Consider the following 23,097-nt stretch of genomic DNA (forward strand, 5'->3'; position numbering starts at 1 on the left):
TAATCCCAATGCTGTGACCAGGATTGCTGTTCTTCCCCGGCTTGGGATAACCCCCAGTCTGTCTGTGTGGCTACCCTGCTTGCTGTGCATGTGCATGTTGGTGTGTATGTGCGTGGGTGTGTATGCATGCCGGTTTACAATCCCAATGCTGTGACCAGGGTGGCTGTCCCATTTGACCATTGATCCGTGCGGAGCTGGAGCACCAAACCTGCTGCTTAAGATAAGTAGCCATTTGTAGTACTGCTAGCATACCTGGCTTGTAAGATCAACCACTCTGTTAATCAGTGCTTGTGTCTCCTCTTCCCCTCTGTCAGACAGGAGCAGTGTATTGTGGAGCGAGGAGGACTGAGTTCGTGGTGGAGGCCTTCACTTTCCCTTGCTGTGTGCACCTTGAGGTGTCTTTTGCTTGGATTGCAGTGTTTCTCTCACACATGGTGTATTTTCTGGACCCCCTCCCCTCTGTCCTGCAGTAGTCCAGCTCGCTGTGGTAAGCATCTCCCCTGCTCTAGTTACCCCTCCCCTGAGACCAGGTCACTCGCCCAATAGCAAGGTGCTAGTCAACCCCATAGCTACAGTGCTTATATAGCAGCCCCCTGGTCACTGTGTGGGTAGGACCTCTCCGTCAGAGTGTCAATTGTATGGTCATGTTTTACTGTGCAACTGTAATAATGTGTCTTGTTGGAATAAATATCGTTGATGCAATGCATGTCTCCGGATCCTTGGGGTTTCCACTGAGCTAACCTGTGTGCTCTTTTAATTACCCTCAGGGTTAATCTTGGTTTGTATAGAAATGGATTTAGTTCCTTGTCCTGGGGGCCAGCCTCCCGTCCCCTAGCGTAGTCGATGCAACAAATTCACCTCTTCCCTGCCACACTTACATAGGCCTAAATTAGGACTTTAAAAAATATCGGCGCAAATTATCGGCCAGAATTCTGTTATATCGGACCGATAATAATATTTTCATTTTTTTCACTGATCGGCTAATAATATAGGCTATCGGCCGCCGATATAGCCTATCGTGCATACCTAGTAAAAAGCATTTCAGCCATTGACAGAAGAGCTAAGTGAAGATATGATTACAGTTGCATATTCATTTCACCGCTGATGATAACATATGTTGTTTATCAAGCATAGACTGGGCCATTTTATTAGTCATAGTCAGTGTTGGGACGACTTACAAAAGTAATGTAATTACTGTAATATATTGCTTTTTGCTGTAACGCGGTAATGTAAGGCATTACAAAAAAAACTATTGGGTAATATTTTACTCGGTACAAACTTCAGTAACGCGCATTACAATGCATTTTAACCTGAAATTAAGTGGTGTTATGTTTTGATACATATTCGCAAACAACTCATAAAATAGCAGAACGTATCTCCTGTTACTGGTTGAAGATGACTGTGGCTGGCTGCAACTGACTCGATGGACATAAGCCTACGCTCATTATTTTCAATTTATCAGAGACAACTAGGATATGAAGAACAGTTAAGTGCACTTCGTGTGTGAAACCGAAAGCTCTCTATAGCCTACCTCGCGAAATAGCACAATTCATTTAATGACACATCTGGAGCGGTGCCACGCTAATCTTTTTTTATTCTTGATAAAGCATAAATGCTCTTCATGTCAGCTTCGTGCTGTGAACTTCAATTAAAGAGAATGAAGGGATAGAAATGTAAAAAAGATGGGGACTTGGACTTAAGTCGCAAAAACAGTGACTTCAGACTTGACTTGCGACTCCACTCAAAAGACTTCAGACTTGACTCGGACTCGAGCTTCGAGACTCCTGAACAAGCTGTATTTCATCCAATTATTGCTTTTTTAATCTAAATTTATTCATGTATTTCTATTTTATTTTACTTATATACTTTGTGAAACATATAACGAGCCCTTTGCCATAATGTGAAATGTAACGCATGCGCTACGTGGTGCGCACACTCACAGATATAAATGCATTGACCATGGCGACAAGAAGTCCTCCCGGAGTTGTGCCTTTTATCATTACTTTCGGTTACAAAAACTAACTGCACAGAGGAAACTAGAAATGCAATTCCGAGGAATTACAGGAGGGGATGCAATCTGCTGGTTAGGGTGTTGGTGGGGCTGTTGAGCTTGCTGCTAGCTGGTTGGTAGGGTAATTGTGATACCTGCAAAGGTGCTTTTGGAGTAACCAAATTTGAATCTTGTGACATGGCATTCTTGAGATCACACTCAAGGTGTTTTTGACCTTGACATTTGACCTTCAACCTCCAACATCAACTCACTTCACCTTTTGAGTCTATAAAAACACTCGTACCAAATTTGAAGCATGTACGTCAAGCCGTTCTGGAGATAAAATGCTGAATGCATGAGATATGGCTGGGACTTTTATTTTGACACACAGGAAACACTTTAACAGGATGTGTAGTTCAGGTAGAGTTAGATTGTATGCTTAGAACCAGAGCCATAGAAAAGAGTTGCGACACTCTTTGAAGTCGCCGCCGAGCGGTCACGTGGTTCACGTACGCTTCAACAGTTCCAAACAGCCCTCGCGCTGCCATGTTATTTCTATGGGATAGACGGCAACGATAACGGGAAACATTGAAACAAACCAAACATGAGTTTAAGTGTTATGACATTAGCATGCTTACATGATAGTGCCCATGACATAGAGAGTTTAATTGCTCTGCAAACATCGTTCTGAAGTTTTATCACTGATGTTCCTCGGATGTTCCTAAACATTGGGCTGTAGGCCTATGACCTTCTTGCTGGTACACAGGCCTAAAGCACAGTTATGTACAATAAAATGGACCTCTCCCTGTTGTATAGACTACTACACACAGAAGTAGCCTAACATATGAACACATCAGAATACCCCAGAATTCTACAGTAGCCTATTGTTTGGCAGTTCCAACATTACTTTTCTTTAGGATCCTTCATTTACCTGTCTCCCGTCATGTATAATGTATAGGTATTTCGACAATGTATCCTATTTTGTATGTTACTGTGGGCTTTTGATGTGTTCTGTGTCCTCTCCAGCTCTTTTGAGGAGATACAGGTGGCCACCCTAAATGTAAGCCGACCACATACAGCTCTGACAATTTTAAGAGTAAGCCATAAACATCTAGCAAATAAGTATATAAATGGCGATCAGTAACAGCTTATGTTACAAGTAAGTTTGATCAATGCATTCAATCTGTTCATTAGTTAATTTTGAACAAATAGCCTAAAGGTGGCCACCACTCATCCTTGATAATATTTTAAGACCAAGCCATAAACATGTCAAAAGTACATAAACAATTCACAATCAACAGCTGTGTTAAAAGTAAGTTTGTTTAACAGTTTGTTCAGGACAGCCACTGTTTCGATAACACACTTGTAACTCAGTTTCAATAAAGCAATCAATGGTTTCAATAAAGCACTTATAACAGCATAAAAAGGATGACTGATACATTTTAGGTTTTCACTAGATTTGTTTATTAAATTTGCAATGTGTGGAATAAGTGTGTTTCAACAACAAGAACAGGAACAAAACACAAAAAAGGCTGTGAGGGAGATGGTGAGACTGCAACATAAAAAGGAGGGCAGACACTCATTTAGATTTTCAAAGACATTCTGAAAAACATTTTAGATTCCCAAGTCTGAACAATAATTGTGTGTGAACAACCGAAGACACAATGTGGAAAGGATGCTCTACATACACTATGCACACCTACAAGAGGGCTAATGTAAGGAAGAGGTAGCACATTTGGCTGGAGTCTGGAGTGCTACAGGAGGTGTTGGAGATGCTGATGCTGGATCAAGAAAAACCTTTGTGTAAGGGCCTCTTCTGACCTTTTCTGATCATTTCAGTCATACCGCACACCCATCTTGTCTTCTGCATCCTTGGTCCTAGGTAAGAACAGGCACAGTGGAGAATGGAGAGAGCAGGTAACAGTCAGTGTACACTTGGTACAAGACATTCACAGATGCCACATCAAGTTATTACCAGAAACCAAAGAGACCAGCAAGAGTTTTACATACCCATACACGGCCGACCTCTGCAAGGTCGGTTGGGGGAGCCAGACCTTACATCCACACATGAACTATAATGATAACACTAAAAATGTGATTCCCAACTATATCTGTCAAGAGTTATTTTGAGAATAAAAAGCTGACAGGCAATCCGAATCCATTGAACTTTAGCCAGCAAATTCATCAACACAAGGAGAGACTTTTGTTATTGTTGGTCAGTGTGGACGCATTTATCGTTACAGTTCCTGGTGTGAACGGCCCTTAACACAGAGACACAGTACATACTATCACAGTACATACCAATTTATCCTTCATGACTGCAAAATCATTCCCATTTTTGTTGTTGACCAACTTCAATGCAGCAGACAAATGAGATCCCAACTTTTCAAAGATCTGACCCCAACAGCACATATTTATTCAATCTCGGTGTCATTGTCACCTGCCATACATGTCTTCAGTAGAGCGACCAGTGCTGGCCTGAAATACCTGGCTGAGGAGGAGCAACGGCCACAGTCTTACCTCACAACATCTTGGTTCCTTGAGAAGGTAGACCACTGGTTCGACACCATCTGCAGTCCTGGTCTGAGGCTGGAGGAACTGATAGACCCAGCAACACCTGCAACAGCAACACCTACCTTAACCAAAACAGATGCCTGTGTATTATATTACCTTGCAGGATATATTGTTAAGAGGGTAATCAGTAACTCGCGTTGTGAGGAATGCCAGCATGCTGTTGCAGACAATAGCAATGATGGTGCTACTAGCAAATGTAGCGTACTGCTACCTACAACTGAAGGAGTTCAAGAGAGGTGCCCTTTACCGTCCATCACAAGAGGCCTTCGATCTCATCAGCAAAGTGGACCAGTTGTTCCGGGCAAGGACGACCGATTCCCTTATGGAGTCAGCCAATGCAGTGGCACTACTACAGAGAGAGGCCATGCTCCTGCACAGCACACTGCCTTCATGCCATGACCTAAAACTAAAATTTGTCAACACATACATCAGGCTGAGGCTTCGTATTGAAGCAAAATCAATTAGGGCTGATAGGAACAAAAAGCGACAGGATGATGGCCATCTTGGAAGCAAGAGTCAAAGCAAAAAGGCAAGGAAGACTCAAAATCCTTCTGCACCTAAACCCATGCCTCCCACCTTGCTTGTTGCCATGGAAGTACTTGGCCTGCCCTTTCCAGTCTCAGCTTCAGGGAGTCTTGTTGCTCCAGCAGCCTCTAGCAGCCTATTCCTCACTCCAACCACCACTCAATAATAATAATAATATAATAATAATAATAATAAGCTTTATTTGTATAGCACCTTTCATACACAGAATGCAGCTCAATTTGAAGCATGTAACACAATAATAGTCAGTCAGTCATTATCAATCACTTTTCGTTGCTGTTTATGATCTACTCAACAACATATCAAAAATATAGAAAATGACGTCATAAGACTGGCAGCCTTAACCCTCTTACCCCCCACAAGCACGCCATATGGCAACTGTGGCAAGGAAAAACTCCCATATTCCAGGAAGAAACCTTGAGCAGAACCTGACTTAATAGGGGGAGCCCATCTGCAATCACTCCAATAACCACTTGTCAACCCGGTCCCTGCGGAAGACAAAAGCAGGGCTGAGAAAACTGACATGTTTGTGTCATGAGGTACCTGCTGTACATGTGTTGGTCACTAAACATCTTTATTAGAAATAATAACCAATTAGATCTGATGTGTTAATTTCATTAAGTCTCTTACCCTGGACAAGTCTCTAAGTCTCTAAGTCTCTAACATCCTGGACATTGGACCCACAATGGCCGCCTGCACTACTCCACCTGCACACTTGAACACTTGCACACTTGTACACTTTACAACTTGGTGTTGTTGTCCTGAAAACACAACACTTCTGCTGCTCTTACATAACTTGCACCACTATGCCTTTTTCTTTATTACTTAGGTCAAACAGTATTTTATAGTATTTTACAGTATTTGCACTAGTATTTTATTGACTGTCTATGCACAATGTCAACAAAATTTTGCTGCTCTTATTTTTTCATTATTATTATATGTGCCCTCTTATTTACTTATTTACTTACTTTTCTGTTTACCTTTACCCAATTATATTTTGTAATTGTTTAATAAATGTATGTAATTGTACAAATCTACAAAACGTTTTATGCATTTCTTTTGTCATTACATTACATTAGGCTTACGCATTTTTAACCAAAGCGACTAACAACTTGGTAACCTTTTTAAAGCAATTCTCTCCACAACTGTAGGACAATTAAAAAAGGTGTACTACAATAACAATAAGTTAATGCATCAGTGAGTGCTGTTTTTAAATATATCATATTTGATTACATTCAGTACTGTAGTCTACATGGAACGCAGGAATGCACAGTATACCCACTTAAAAAGCATCACCATCTCAGTATACCCGCTTAAAATAGACAAGGGTACATATTAACATTTGTGGTTGATTAAAGTATACCCACTACAGTTAACAAGACTACATATCACAGTATACCCACTACAGCTAACTAGACTACATCATTGCTAACATTGTTCTGATTCTATGGATGGACCAAATATGTGCCCTTAGAGCATTGTTAACCTGACTACACTTCACAGTTATCCATACAAGGTAAAAAAAAATATCCTACTTACAAGGGCCACTTACCTAAAGACAGCCAATGTCCTCTTGTCATGTCACTTTCAGCATCTGCAAAGTTATTGCAATGAAAATTATTCCTTTAAGAACATCGACCTGCTGTGGTGATATAGACCTCAGAAATGTATATTAAAATGTAGAATAAATTGACTGCAACCTGACATCCAACAACAGCAGTTGAAGCCAAAAAGTGATACTGAACTACACACGTGCCACTGTCCCACGGCCACGCTCTTGTCTCGTGCCACTGTCCCGGGTTAGAACAGTGGTAGTGGCACAGGACAGGACAGGGTAGGCAAGTGACAGAAGGCAGGGGTGACACGTGTACAGTACAGTACAGTGTTTGCATCTACAGCTCCCCTGGCCTGAAGTTCATAACCGAAACCTCCGTCGTTCACAAGTGATGTACCCGAGTTCATGTCATGTTCTGATCACAAGTTCAGCTCGTGGTTCACTTCATAGCGCCATACGATTTTATGTCTGGCAAGCTAACAAGCTACAACAGGTCTAAAGCAAATATTGTCCCATTAATTGCTTCCACTGTTAACCCGAAGAACAGTAACTTAATCACAAACTTCGTTGATAATCGACCACACCTGATGCTGAATGACATGTATTTCATAAAGATCACGTAACGTTATCCTACGGTTCCCCCCCTCATTGCATTTCGAATGTGAGTGAGCTGACTAGCTAACGTTAGCTAACGCCATCAGGTTCGGCTAGCATGCTAACTATGCTAACCATGTTACTTAGCTAACTTAGCTAATCATTTTTAGCAGTTTTGCTTAAAAATGCTAACAATGTTAGCAATGCTAACATGCTAACCATGCTAACTAGCTACAGTGGGTAGGAGTCATAGTTGATGACAAGTAACAGTTACAATGGCTGAACAGTTAAAAAGTTCAGTAGTTTAAAGGGTTAAATTGTTTAACAGTGAAATATTGTAGTGAGGACTTTTATTTTGAAACAGTTTTTGGCAGAGGAAGCAGTTGAACAGGATGTGTAGTCTTAATAGGGCCAGTTTGTATGCTTAAAGCCTGAGACTGGCAGTTGATCCAGGTGGCCTGATCCGGCATCCCCTGTAATAAGCGAACAGCTACATGCAAGGTGTGTGGCACCAGGATAAATTATGCCTATTCAACAACGTCTGATTTCATCAGGGATCTCCAAACGCACCCAGATAGGTCAGTCTCTTAGGCCTAGCATATATCGTCACAGATGACAAGCTAACCATCGCAAAGTGTTGTACTGCTGGGAACAGGCAGGGATGGGCAAAAATACATCAGAATGTATTTCAAAATAAAATACCTAATACTCTCATTTTTAATGTATCAAAATAAACTACACAATACAGTAACCATATTATGTATCAAAATAAAATACTGTATTTTTGTATTTAGAAAATACTCAAAATACTTTTTTCAAGGAAGTATGGAAGCACTACAAAAAAAGCTTTTTAATAGCCCAAACATTTAGCCTATTAAAACTATATAGTAAAAAACAATAAAATTTGGCCCGTCATACCAAATAGTATACCGTATGCAAGTTCATGTAGTGTGATCAGAAGAATAATTCAAGAATTTACATTTACATTTAGTCATCTAGCTGATGCTTATCCAAAACAACTGACAGAGCTTTCAATTAACCACATTATAATCAATAGGCCAAAATCAGTGCAGAACTGAATAAGAAAATCATAAGGCTATGTATCTTGAAGTTCCAGTATGTGAGAAACTCACAGTATGTGAGATATGCCTTAACATCTCCAACCTCAAGTATGCAGCAAATAAGGAAATAGAATTGTTATTTAGTTAAACAAGTTAAACTTGTCCCCACTGTAGAATGCAGAAATGGATGCTACAAGGAAGGGAATTCAAACACCTTACCATTTATTGATGTCATTGTGGTTCATTGAGATATCTGACATTTTTTCTGTTAAAGATTGGCATGGAGACAATAGGACATGTTTGCCTTTGTCAGTGTTCTTATGTGAACTTGCACAGGTAAACTTGGTCATCTTTACTTGCGGATGACTTCACACCAGTGCTTCAGACCAGAGCTAATGCTTCAACAATAGCGGTCACTGAAAAGCTGTGAGTGTCTGTGAACACAGCTGTTCTCACATTAGCTGTTTGCGATAAAAATAAACCATTGTTGCCTAATTACCAATTATTCATTACACCTGTGTGTAGTATCTACTTTTTTAAGTGTTTTTCAGATAGTATTTTGCAGTATTTCTAAAATACAAAAATACACACCAATAAAGTATTTTGATACAAAATACAGAGCCATTTCCTTCAACCCAATAAAATACAAATGACAAAATACTATTTTGTATTTGAAATAAATATATATATATTACAAATATATATTACATGTTTCAGAAATACTACCCATCCCTGGGAACAGGCAGATTACATCTTTATAGTTGGCCATATGATGACATACTTAGGTTAATACTGTATTTCACCAGTTAGGGCACCAAAATGGCCAGCGGCGGCACTGTGTAGCCCATCTTGACAAGTTTTGGGTTACAATATACAGGTAGTGGGCTCTCTGTTGATTTTAATGAGTAGCCCTAAGCCTAAAGTTACAGCATTTCTATCACAATTGATCAGACTTCGACCTTTTGTCTGCTTTTAACAAAATTCTGGCTATGATTGTTCCTTGTATTGCATCATGAGCCATCACTGCGCCTATTGCATTCTACTGTTGTTAGCCTGAAGCCTAGCTCAGTCATTATGTTATACCACATCGCCTCCATTAGAAGTGCAATGAGCTGCATTGAGCATAATAAACTGCATTTAGAATTCCAAATCCATATTTCTAGATATTTTGGTAAAAGTAACTTAAAAGTAATACAATAGTAGTGTAATGCCTTACAATTCAGAGACAGTAATATTATAATGTAACAAATTACTTTGAAATGACAGTAATAATTAATACATAATACATTACGATTTTGAAGTAACTTGCCCAACACTGGTCATAGTCAAAATCTGAAGTGACCATAAATTTGCTTCTCAATTGGTCTTTGGCACAAAAACCTCCATAGCATTAAAATCAGAACTTGTTTTGGATATTCAACAGTATCATTAACCAGTTTCAACAGACATGACAGATTTGGCCACCAGAAGTAAAGCTATGCTCATAAATCTCAATCCCTTCTGGTCTTTCCTCAGGTGCTCATACAACAAGTCACTGAACAGAATAAACACAAACACAATTATTTATTCATAAACAACCACATATCGGTGAATAGTTGGAAGGGGATAGCAGGAGAATGTTGCCACTGTGTTGTAGTATTACAGAGGCATGCATCCTAGTCTTGAATAAGATGTGGTAAATCAGCTTGCAATTTCCTTTGTGCATTGCAGGGTATTTTATATTTGATATAGATGGTCTGTCTAAACCTATCAGAATCTGGGTGTTGAGGCAGAATAAATATTGCTTTGCTTATTTTGTTGACAGTCTTCCATGCCTTTCATTTAACTCTCTCGGGAAATCAAGTTTTTGTAAGTTAGACATAATGTTTGCTTGCCAAAGGCCTAGAGGTCAAAAAGACTACAAAATAGACATTGTTCTGTGGACAACTTGTGCAGTATAAAGGATGTATGTGCAATATGTGCATTCATGGCTTTTGCAGTTCATAGAAAGGCCTAGTGTGTTTGCATGTTTGACCTTTAATATATGATATGTTTAATATTGTCTTAGCTGTTGACAAAACTTGTGAAACATGTGAGGAGTGATTTCCTCCCAAATGCATTATACACTCTTGCAGTGTGTGTATCTACACTAAATGCAACTATAACCAGTTCACTCTTGGGCACTGTTGTAGACTTGGGAAGTCTTTCAGCCCCACAGACACATGGCCTTCTCACTACTCCTAATTTATTAAAGCCCTGTTAATGAAACCTGCTCTCTTGAGAAACCCTGCTCTCTATTGTGTATATGGGAAAAGCCTTGGTTTGTCACTGAGGTTGTGTTTAAATGCCTTTAGGGTGTTTTGTGATTGCATCAGAGGTAATGCATATGGGTTATTGTAATGCTTATAAAGCAGACCTAATTGGATCAGCTCTCCAGCAGTAGCACCCTCTGTGTCCAGCAGATGGAACCATAGACTACTTACACAAATTAGTGGTATGGCCTGGTCTGACATTCGCATTGGTAGAGGGTATTGGTAGAGGGCCCTACCGTAAATAGCCTTTAGGTTCCCATACCACTTGGCAAGATATTGGCTACCAGGTCCATGAAGACCATCTTTTTTGAATCCGATTAACTGAGAGCTCGCGAGTAGGCCTAATAAAGTCATCAGCTGCAAACTTCAGACAGTCTCCCCGAATATAATTTTGATAAAAGTCAAATTGACTTTAAACGAATTTGTGAGATGGCATACAAAGACAGTCGCTTCTAAAACTTTGTAAAGGTTAACCAAATGTTGTCAAGGGACGAAATGAGGCGTAGGCCTAGGCCCAGATCTAGCCGATAGCCTAGGCCTATATGCCCAGAGTTCAGCTTATCGTTTTTGGTGGAAAACCTAGTCTATTTGTATAGCCTTTATGAGATTACTAATTTTCCTCACATCCTGTGAAACTTTTTGTGATTTCATAAGATATATTTTACAAAAGTAAGACGAAGCTGCTGTTGCGCATGCACTGATACCGTTATTTCATAAACACCTCTTCCCTGCCAGTCTGAAGTTGATGCAACACCTACTGAGCACCGCAACGCTGTGGCAAAGTAGAGATGGATGGGGCAATCAGTAACTCGCAGTCGCTTCTGTCTTCGAAAGACTTTTTAGAATTCAGCTACACAGAAACAGTTCGCGTTTAAGAGTGGAAATTGCCCTGTGCGCCTTGAACAGACCACGAAGAGCCACAGGTAACGTTAACAACGCATCCTTTATGCAGAGCGAGATGGGAGGAGGCGGCTCCTCTGGGGCGGGGTGCACGAGATCCTGTTTCTCTAGAGTCCGAAACGCGCACCTATTCATCGCACTGTAGTGCGGAACCGCGATGCAAGGACCACGGAGCACAGAGCGCCCGCTGTGTAGCGCGAGTCCACAACGTTGACAGACCCCAAGCCGTTGGAAGCCGTAACCTACTTTTTTGAAGCCAGAATGACACCAAAAGGTAAACATAATATTGATCGGTGTTTTGTGTTTTTACATCTGTCAGTGATGGGACGCGTGTGAAAACCGCCTCTGCTGAGTTGTCTCGGAACAAAGGCAATCTCTGTATCAAGGGGCGGTTAAATCATACTTCTAACTTTATCCGAGTAATGTACAGGAAACCTTCAGTTTTCTTTTACACACTGTTGTCCAGTTGTAGACCATTTTAGGCTACCGGACTTTTGTCCTTCACACAGGAAGAAATGATCAAGAGTGATATGGTAAATAGGCTATATGATCGCTACTGATAGTGATTTGTTTGGAACGGTGATTCAACTTTCAAAAATATCACTGCAATGGGCAGAGACCTGCATTCAGCCACTGCCTCTGAATTCCTGGACCCAAATGAATGAAGATGAATTAGCTGAAAGTGCAAACTGTTAGAGGAAAATGGCAAAGCGTTTTCAGAGGGAGCATTAGCTTAATTATTAGTTTGCATTAAAGTAATTAATTTAACTGATATCGATCTGGGCTTTTCTGTAGTTGACATTGGCTAATGGTACTGCTAGATGGTATTAGACATGTAGTTGGCTTACTGTCAGTATTTTCAATCAAGATAGAGAAGCTAGGTCAGGCTGTGATGTCTTAGATATTGAAGAGGCCATTATCACGTGGAAAAGAAACACAATGCAGCACTCAGCACAAGTGGCTTTCTCAAAATGCCATCAGATCAGCCATCAAGTATAAATCTATTTGGAAAGTGTGGCACATTTGGAGTAAGCTGTGTGCAAAAGGATACTGGGGCTATTCAGACAATCCATGCTGTGACCACCATTACTTAAATATACTGAGTTAGTAACTCAGGAACCTTAGTCCACACACCAGTATATTTTGTGGCTTTTGGGCAATTACACTAAATCCTACCAAGTGCCCTCATTAAGGCTGTTTAAGCATAGGATCTAAAGCATATCTAACCAAAATAATGAGAGAGTATGCATATGTGGGTTGGATACTCTTTCAGTTTCAAGGCATAATTATCACAGATCTGGTGTTAAAATTACACATATATTAGATATGCCAACTTTCATCCAATTTAAATATCACCAAAGGCTAGTGCTCTCTTTCTAAATTTCATTATTTCCCTTCCAGACATAACGTTTGGTCTACAAATGGCATTTCAATGGCTACTTCTCCCCTGTCCCTGCTTCTGAGCTGACATCTGCTGTCATTTGAGCTCTGTAGTGCTGCATGGTCTGCTCGAGCTCCGCTTGTTAAGGACAGGCAGCCTGGTATGGGGTTTCTAATCTTTACATCATCGGAGGCGCCTACGGACCGACCTGTAGTTTCTATTCAGACTGGTTGCTCTCAGTGAAAGGAGCTCTGCTCTGCTCTGGACTGATGAATAAAAGAAACAGAGTAGGACTGGACAGATCCAGACTGTGTACTGTTCACTGATTCACAATGTTTGTCTGTCTTCGGTCTGAGCCAAGGCTGAGTTATAGCACATGCAGGAGGGGTTAGAGTGTCAGGCATCCACCTGCTCCTCAGCTCTCCTCTGACCTGCTCACTGGTCAAGCTCCAGTGTGGCAGGAGTCTCCAGTGTTGTTTTATTTCTCCTGAAAGTGCAAAGATGCCCGTCTACACATCTTGCATTTAGGGAGCAGTCCAGGATAGATATTTTTGCTGCTACAATACCTATAGAAGAGAAAGACATTCAGCCATTTGGAAATGTACTATAGAAGACTATGAGAAATGATTAAGGTTGCTGTAACCATAACTTTAACCCTGTTTTCACATTTGTAAGGTTTTCATAAAAATGTAAATATTTTACACCCTGTCCTGATAGCAGAGGAAATACAAAGAATTGTGAGAGGAAATTAACACCTCCGAATTTGGGATTTGCTTGAAATGATTTCCATGGTTTTTAATACGTCATAAGATAGCATCTCTACAAAAAAAAAAAAAAACTCACAAGAGAAAACCGCAGTGGCAAAATTCTCCTTCATGAGGAATTAGAACTCAGTGAAAATGCAAATTGGCCCCCGTTTCCTCTCCCTCCCAGCTTCAACTTCTGCCTAGCAGCCCCCTTATAATTGAACAGACTGACAACATCTCACCGTGGCAACAGCAGGCACTCTCTGGGAGATATCCTTCGTTATAAGAGAACAGTTAGCTGAATCAGGAGTCAGTGCCACAAGGTGTCGGATGGTAGTTCAGTGGCTTCTGGCTATGCGTCTAGATTAAATCAGTGATTGATACTAAATATAGCCTAAATGTTTTTGTTTGTTTTTTAAGTTGGGGGGTGGGGGGAGGAGTGCTTTAAAAGTATTTATCAGTAAAGAAGACAATCTGCAGAGCTCTAGTATTGAAAATGGTTTGCTTCCACTCATTATGGGTTTATGGCAACGTGGCTCCATCAGCTTTTAATGACTTCCCTCACCTCAGTGATAGGATGACATATTGAAGAGGAAACCTGGTGTGCTTTTCTGATGCTCTAGATTGGTTTTCAACCCAGAAAAAACTTGTTGTGTGTACCAAGATACCAGGAGTTAGAGATTGGAGACTACATCTATATCTACTGCACTGTCAAGAATGTAAACAATGGCATTTAGCCTCGCTGAAAGCAGCTTTGTAATTCATGAGGGCCTGCGAAAACACAATCCTCAGTGACTTAAACTGAGAATGTTGAAGTCAAGTGTTCGCTAATTTGACTGTTTGTGTGTTCCAGGAAGAAGGATGGTTATAATTTGTATGGCTTGTTTGTATGGCTTGTTGTTTGTTTGTTTGTTTGGCAGAGGTGGATCTGCATAATAGGAAGTCGCCCACTGAATGACTGTCAATGGCTTTGCGATTTCTCTATTTTGCAGGATTAGCATTTTGTAGCAGTGCAAGTTGAACGCTTGTTGTGAGCGTGTTAGATACAGACGGCTATGAACACTTTTATGCACTGTTTTATCACAATAGCAAATTGGAGAAACTGGCAAACTTGAGGGTGAAGGCCTCCTGAATAATGTATTGTGTAGGAGGCTTTATCAATTATTAAATCTGTTTGGTCATGCTTTGTGTACTTTGTGTGCTAGTTTGTGTGCGAGGCAGATGGAGACTTGTCTTTAACATTATATTGATCAGTATGTACTTTAACAGCAGGGTGTAGTATATTTATATAGGTTCTGCATCTTGTGTTATGTTTGTGCAGTGGAGCGTGCATGTACGTGTGTGTGTGTGTGTGTGTGTGTATGTACGTGTGTGTGTGTGTGTATGTGTGTGTGTGTGTGTGTGCGCATGTTTGTGAGAGTGTTGTGTGCAGTGGTATGTGTGTTTTAGCAGAAGGGCAGATGGCAGTTATGATCCGGGGCCTGACATGAGGCCCAAGCTAATTAAGGGGAGAGAGAATCACCTGAGGGCCGGAAACACATCAAAGAGCCAGTGAATCTTTCTGTCTTTTGCTTTCGATCTTTCTCTCTCTCTCACTCTCTCTCTAAGCTCTCTATCTTTCTCTCCCTTGCTCTTTACTCCTCAATTCTTTCAGTTTTCATGTTTGTCTCTCCCCCTCCCCCACTGCTGTTTCTTTTTCCTTCTCTCCTCTCTCTCACAGTTGTTCATGCTCTCTCTGTTCGCCTTTCGCCTTTTGTGTCTCTCCATCACCCCACTTACCTCCCTTCATCTCTATGTGTGTGTGTGTGTGTGAGTGTGTGTGTGTGCGTGTGTGTGTGTGCGTGTGCGTGTGTGTGCGTGCGTGTGTGCGTGGACAGTCAGTGTAGCCTATGACTAACACCTGGAATTGCTTTCACTGGTGCCCACTTGCACAGTAATAAAAAAAACAGTAAAACACGTGGCCTTGGACCTCTTCAGCAACCTCTCCGTATGACTCTTTCTCTCCCTCCACCCTGCACCCTCCTTTCTCTTTCTCTCTCTCTCTCTCTCTCTCCCTCTCTCTTTCTCTCTCTCCCCTCCTACCCCCTATGCTTGTCTCTGACCGGATATCCTCCTCTGTAAAGCGCACCCCCGCTGACAGATCCCAATCAAAACCACAGCCAAGGTCCTCTGGGGAGAGGCGGAAGATTCTTCTCCTCAGAGAGAAGAAGTACGGTGGAGAGATAAAAAACTAAAAAAAACTTTGTGTTTTACTCTCAGCTGTGTCGGTGTGTTTTGTTGTGCGCACAGAGTGAGAGACATTTTAATTTGTAGTGTTATCGAGCTTAGGACAAAGTGGCTAATACACACACACACACACACACACACACACACATACACACACAGTATGCTGTGGAAAAAAATAAAGTGGCTTCTGTGTGCTCTTTCCTGTGCCTTTGTGTGTGTGTGTGTGTGTGCTTTGAGTATCACTGATTGTTTTGCACCGTGGCCCTGAGCACTGAAATCTGCATCTCTGCAAACACTTGGCCTGGAGGTCACAGACAAGCGCCGATGAGAGCAGCCCTGGCAGCCCTGGCAGCCCTGCACATGGTAGCATCAGTGATGAGCGGCGGCTTCCCCCGTGCGTGCGTGCGTGCGTGCGTGCGTGCGTGAGTGAGTGCTGGAATCAGACGAGCTAAATGACACCTCTCTCTCTGCAGGCCCCCGAGGGCAGAGCCGTGCCCACAGCCCTCCCCGTACCACCCATGCCCTGCAGACAGGAAGCTGTTCTGTTTGAAGAGAGGAAGTGGCTGTTTTTCACCAGATCCCCCCCACACACATACACACACACACATGCACAACACTCCACCACAACCGCCCACCCCACCTCCATCTCAATTCCTGCCCGCAGTCGCTATCCACAGTCAAGCTGTCAAAGACACAGGGCAATGTAATCAGGAAATGTCTGATCCCTTGCTATGTCAGTCTGTCTCGGTATTTGCACCTCTGTCTCTCTCTATCTTTTTCTCTCTTTCTCTTTCTGTTTAACTTTGTCTTGGCCTCTCTGTCTTTCCGCCTCCACACTAACCTAATTCCACCTGATGTTGGAATGTATTATTCAGGAGCAATAGTTCAAGCTTGTTGACAACTTTTATTTTTTTTCCCTCCCTCGTTGGAGACATCTGTTCTCAACTTTAGTGCCCGTGAGTGATGTAAAGGCATGTAATCGTTATTGTGCTCTCTCTCTCTCTCTCTCTCTCTTCTCTCTCTCTTCCTCCCCTTCCTCTCTCTTAATATCTCTCCATCCCTCTTATTCTCTCATTCTCTGTAAGTCACTCTGTGTTCCCTCGTTTCTGATGCAGAACACATAGCTTAGTGTAGGCTCAAGCCCAGTGTAGGAGCCTATTGCAAGCCCATCCAGTCTACAGCAGTAGGCAGCAGAGAGGCTGTGGTTCGGTTCCACCCCAGCAAGTCATTGAAACTGCAGCACATATTAATTTCAGGGGAAAAGTTCAGTCCCCTCGCAGCCTGAGGGAGTGAGAGGCTGCAACGGAAGAAAATGGCGAGGTCACGAACGAGAACATGAGCGAGGGCAGCAATTTGGCAAAGGCCTCTCAACGAGGGGTGTGAGATCAGCGCCTGGGCTGTTGCTGCAGATGGACGAGGAGGGGGAAAAAAGCTGTTGTTGCATTACCTTTACTTAACTTCCTAGACATTAAGCAATAACTGATGTCCTAATAAGTTGAATAATCTTGAATTTCCCCTTGGGGATCAATAAAGTATCTATCTATCTATCTATCTATCTATCTATCTATCTATCTATCTATCTAATACAGAGTTAGTGTGTTGGATGTGACTGTTTGATACTAATAGGGAAGTTATTTTATAATGTTTGACAACTGATTTATCCCATTTTTATTTGACCAAAGACAAAAACCCATGAACAGTCCCACCTGAACCCTGGTGGCAATTTTCGCCATTCGGTTCATAGTCAGGTTTCATGTATTTCATTATGGGTCAATTTACTCTGCTGATATATTGTAGATACCCTGTGTTACTTATATTGCTTTGGCAGATTCTGTTAAAATGCCCAGAGAAATACAGCACTTCCGTAAATAAGCTTTAGTGCACACGGTGCAGCAATGGGACCCAACTCTGCTGCCTTTATAGCCCATTCTTCCCAATGAATCATCACTCCTCATAGTGAAGGGCAAGTAGTTTTGGGCCACATTCAAATTGCTGAGCTCCTGTTTCCTTCTTTTCCAAGCTTACTGGCATCCAAGAGCAGTGGGCATGAATGGCTGGCAATTGCAGGCCACACACACACACACACACACACACACACACACACTCAGACACATTCAGACACACATACTCTTAGATACACTCACACATCATTCAGACACAGACACACAGAGAGAAAGAGAGAGAGAGACAGTGAATCACTCATTTGCTCATATATCTACACTCACTCGTTCGCAAAACATATGCTAGCACACACACACACACACACACACAGCCTCACACATATGTGAAGTATATAGTAGGAGTGTGTGTCATAAACAGGGGTGTCTTTCCTCACCAGGGCGTGACTACATAAATCAGCCTGAGCTATGACAGTTAAAGCAGCTGGAGGTGGGTAAGTTTTGATGGAGACATCTGAAGATTTCCCCTCTGTGCCCTATTTAAACTCCCACGGCAGCAGCAAGGAGGCTGCGCGTAGGACAAGCATCCCACTCTGGCAAAGTATGGCTGCTGGAAACATGACTGTATCCTATCTGAATGTGTCTGTGTCCTGAGTTGTAATCCAGTATTAAACGTGTGTCTGTGTGTGTGTGCATGTGTTGGTGGGTGTATGTGAAACCAACCCAAAGAATAGCTGAACTAAACCAATGGAAAATCAGCTCTTGGTTTTGGTGTTTATTGTTATTGGCATTCCCTGGGAAATGAATTTAATCAATTTTGTGTAGTCGGTAACAGTAGTATCCTTTTATGCATTTTATTTCTCCCAATTTAACAATGTAACTCACTCAACATAAGAGACCATAAACCAGCTGCTCATCTTTTTGTTTCTAGCCAGTCTGTGATCACATTGGGCAGGTGATTGTGATAGTTTATCTGCGATGGTGCAAGGGAAGGGAACTAGAGGAATGGCTCCGTCGACCGCGTCAGTAACGGTCCAAGTCCTGATAAATAGCCATCCCTGGCCATGCCTGAGTCTTGGGACGTGGCCAGTGCTGCTCGATACAGTCCGGTATTCACTGCTGACATAACTAATCCTTTCATTAGGGCCAGCCTCCCAAACCTATAAAAGAGCTAATTGTGTGGTGAGTCAACAGACACACACGCTCCGGCAAACACACACACACACACATGCATACACACACAAACATAAATAAGCATCCTCATAATCAATCTTATACTTACTCCATTCCTTATGAAATTGGGCAAATACAGACATATGCATCACTGCTGTGTGCATGAGTAGGTATGTGAGCCTGTGGACAAGTGGGAAGATAGTATGTGTGTGTTTGTGCATGAGTAGGTATGTGCAGTGTTGTAGTCTAGTTGTAGTGTATACTGTGATGTAGTAGTTTGCTGTTGTGGGTATATAGTGATCAACCCCAAATGTTAATATGTATCCTTGCCTATTTTAAGTGGGTATGCTGAGATGGTGATGCTTTTTAAATGGGTATACTGCGTAGTCCTACATATCACTTGGACTACACCACTGGATATGTGAGCCTGAGCACAAGTGGGAAGATAGTATGTGTATGTTTGAGTTCCGAGGTTAATGACATGCAGACGCAGATAATTGTAACAGTGTATGCATGTGGGAAAGAGAGCCAGTCAGTGTATGTGAGTCAATGAGTAAGTGTGTGTAAGCGTGTGTCCCTGAGTGTGTGTGTGTGAGCGTGTGTCCATGAGTGTGTGTGTGTGTGTGTGTATGAATGGCTCGCCTCTTGCCAGCATGTTTGCTTAGACTACAGTGAGCCTGTTCTTCCCCCGGTGAGATTGGTCAGACGTGTTCACATTGGGCTGCTTTTAGCACAGAGCTCCTATTTTCACACATCACTAGCAACAGTGTTCTCCAGGAGCCAGTTTTTGGCTGCTTTGTTGGGTTCTTAACGTCGTCTTTGAGGTAGCCTAAATTGTAGCACGTGAAACACATGTTTAATTTTATAGGAAATGTGTCTGTTGCAACTCCAGCTACAATGTTTCTCATTTAGTAACATCTGTGCAGTTGGATTGTTGGTGGTGCCAGCAGTGACTTTTTTTTACCAAGAAGAGGAATGTAGAAAAAAACAGTGGCAGAAAGTAACAAAGGAGCAATAACACAATTGACATGAAAAATGTTTGCAAGTGTTTGTCTCATATGTTCAGGTTCACTGACGATGATGATGTTATTGTTTCTGTTCTCGTCTGCTCTCAGTTTCAAGTGAGAGAAACGGGTTGCACTTCTGTCTTTCTTTGTGTTTCTCAGCCAATTTCTCATCTTTTCCTTTCCTCTGTGTGTCTCTCTCTCTCTTCCTAGATCTCCATAAGATGTGGCACTGTGGATGAAGACTCCCCGCGCTCTTGCCCAGATGACAACAACACAGCGAGCAGATTATAGTCACTGTTCCACAGTCCATCTTTTATATGAATTTGCATCACAATGGAATGTGGATTGATCCGTGCCCTGTGATTCTACTGTGCATGGATCTCAGGAGGATGTAGAGAGCAAATACCCCCTGCTCTGAAAGCATGCAATATTCACCCGCTTCACGGCCGGGACCGATGTGTCATCAGCAGCTCGGGCTGCATGGACCGGCCTTGGGTCCAGACGTGCTCTTCGGGGAATGTAACGCAATTTTGCTTGGGAACTGGACATTTTTAGTCATGTGTGAGTCAGGACCGAAAGTGGGACGTCTCCTTTAGACTGGACAGGAAACAGCAGTTTCTTATTCACTTCCCTGCAGTCTGACTGTGTTGTTGGCTGGGGTGAGGACCTGGTCATAACCTTGCCTGTTGTATTGACATTGGTGTGGAACATAGAGGCATAGATAACAGTGGCCACTTGTACAGGATAGCGAGCAGCAGTCCCTTATGGGCTTATTTTTTAGGACTTTTGCTTAAGCACATACTCAGCTCAGGAGTTGAGTATGTGAAGGCATTGGAGATCATCCAATCAGTCATGCTTTGTCATGGCTGATACCTTATGTGTTGCTCACATCACAGTGCATGCTTACAGATGGAAGCTTAACTGAAATAATTTCTGCAGCACATCAGCAACAAGACAAGCAGCTTTTTGCGTGACGCTCAGAGAGGCCGTGTTGTTGGTGTGACGCGTCGCCATGCTGAGGAGGGGTTCACTCGCCTGGCTGTCCCGTATCGGGCTGGTGCTGGTGTTGCTGTGCTGCACCGCCTCCCTTCTCTACGTCAACACCTGCGGCCCCCACCAGGAGGACGGGCTGGGGGTCCACGCTCTGCCCCGGGCAGGAGGTGGGGGCGGTGGGGGAGGAGGCGGAGTGGCCGGTGCCGGGGCAAGTGGTCCAAGCGGGGGACCCACGGGCCGCGAGGGCTACCAGGCCCTGCTGCAGGAGCACGAGGACAAGCACCGGTTCCACATCGCCGCCCTGAAGAAGGAGATCGCCCAGCTGAAGGAGGCCTTGCAGGAGCGCAGCGAGCAGCTCAAGGGCGTCCAGGAGTCCCTGGAGCGGGCCGCCGGAGGAGGAGGAGGAGGTGACGCCGCCGCGCCGGCCGCCAACGAGAAGAGCCCCAACGCCGACCTCCAGGAGTTCCTGCGCAGCCAGCTGAGCCAGGCGGAGGTGCACCAGGGCACGCGGCTGCCCAGCGAGTACGCGGTGGTGCCCTTCGAGAGCTTCACTTTGCAGCGTGTCTACCAGCTGGAGATGGGCCTCACGCGCCACCCCGAGGAGAAGCCCGTCCGTAAGGACCGGCGCGACGAGCTGGGCGAGGTGATCGAGAATGGCCTGCAGGCCCTCAATGCCCCGCGCAATGCCGGAGGGGACAGGACCCTCAGCAAAGTCTACGCCCCATCGGACTTCATTGAGGGTGAGGCAACAGGATGCCATTGGCATGTTGTTTACATTTCATTTGTATTCATATCAGATACACACAAATATTACGAGATAGATATGATAAGAATAGAATAGTCAGACAGACAGTTTTTTGAGATCTGATTCATTTTGTCTTCAATCCTTCAGATTTATTCAAAGTTAGGTGCACACTTTATTAATGTCTGTTTGTGTTCCAAGGGAATAGAATCTTTGATCTTGGTGTTGTTAGCAACGTGCTCAGCTGGCTGAGCAACAGCAGGACGCCGTATGATTACAAATGTTCAGCCAATTCCCTCCCTTTTCATTTATATTCCTTTCTCAGGGTTCATAAAAACAAGTCAATAGCCATTTCATTTGTGTCAAAAAAACAGACATTCATGTCAAAACCCGCTCGGTCCTTATCCCCCTCCATCGGAACATTTGAGGATCTAAGCTGTTATTTTTTAGGCGTCTGAACAAAACATCTCACGCTGGCAAACAATAAAAATCAAACACAATGTGAGACAATGGGCGCATCCTGTGTCCTGAACGTCAAGGCGCTAAAAGCCAGGAAATCCGTGGGTGAGAAACGGGTTCGAAACTGAAGGTAGGAAGCGAGAGCAGCTGCTTGCCGCGCAGATGCATCATCCCTCCGATGGCTGTCAGGGAAAAGGAAAGGGGTCTTCCTCAAAGGTCAGCAAACATCAGCGGGCAGCTAGGGTGACTCAGGAGCCTGTCGACTCTTCGCCTATGCTCCGGTGGAGAGACATCGTCACGTGGCCACGGAGAAGGTTCCATCTGGATTCTGTCACAATGTGAAATAATGGGAAGATGAAAACAAAGATCAAAGAGTTTGGCACTCTAGACTCTTTGAACAGCCACCTTGAACAGCAGTGAGATGAGAAGTGGATTTCGGCATGCACGTCACTGATAAATCTGACTTATTCTTAGACACTCTGAGACTGACAAGAATTGAAACACAAAAACTCATCAAGACATATCACATATGTGACTAAATCAGTCAGATAGAGCATACACAGCTTATCAGTCTAATCAGTGTAATCTAATCGTCTAAGAGAGGAATGTACTGTGCGCACTGTATAAGGAAATGAAACCATCATTTTAGCTATGTTATTTTCATGCTTCACCAGCTAAGCCAAAGGAGCACTTTGTGGAAAAACATCCTGTAGAAAGTTGTCCTGCCTGCACATAGTTTGTTGTTTATCCCATACACAGTAAACAGTATAGCGGCAGGGATCATATGACTCTCCTGAGAGGTGTAATGGGGAAAGCATACGGACACACAGCCTGTCATTGGACATGCTCCTTGGGGAAGTGGCTTTGGGCAGGGCCTGTCAGTGTCTTCTAGAATAATCTTTCCCAAGTCTTCTCAGAGGTCTTCTCTGACTAAAATGAACCCAGAAGTAGTGTCTCTATCAGT

General features: G+C 43.0%; 1 protein-coding gene across 1 annotated transcript in view; it reads left to right on the forward strand.

Annotated features, from left to right (window-relative positions):
* The first annotated feature begins 348 nt into the window (after positions 1–348).
* The window catches only part of csgalnact1a (chondroitin sulfate N-acetylgalactosaminyltransferase 1a), a 41,979-nt gene continuing 19,230 nt past the window's right edge, over positions 349–23,097 (forward strand). The window contains 2 exon segments of the mRNA XM_048259237.1: positions 349–487; positions 20,150–21,672. Of these exon segments, the coding sequence (XP_048115194.1) occupies positions 20,952–21,672 (721 nt within the window). The 5' untranslated portion in view covers positions 349–487; positions 20,150–20,951.

This window comes from Alosa alosa, chromosome 12, assembly GCF_017589495.1.
Source record: "Alosa alosa isolate M-15738 ecotype Scorff River chromosome 12, AALO_Geno_1.1, whole genome shotgun sequence".
Classification (NCBI taxonomy): domain Eukaryota; kingdom Metazoa; phylum Chordata; class Actinopteri; order Clupeiformes; family Clupeidae; genus Alosa; species Alosa alosa.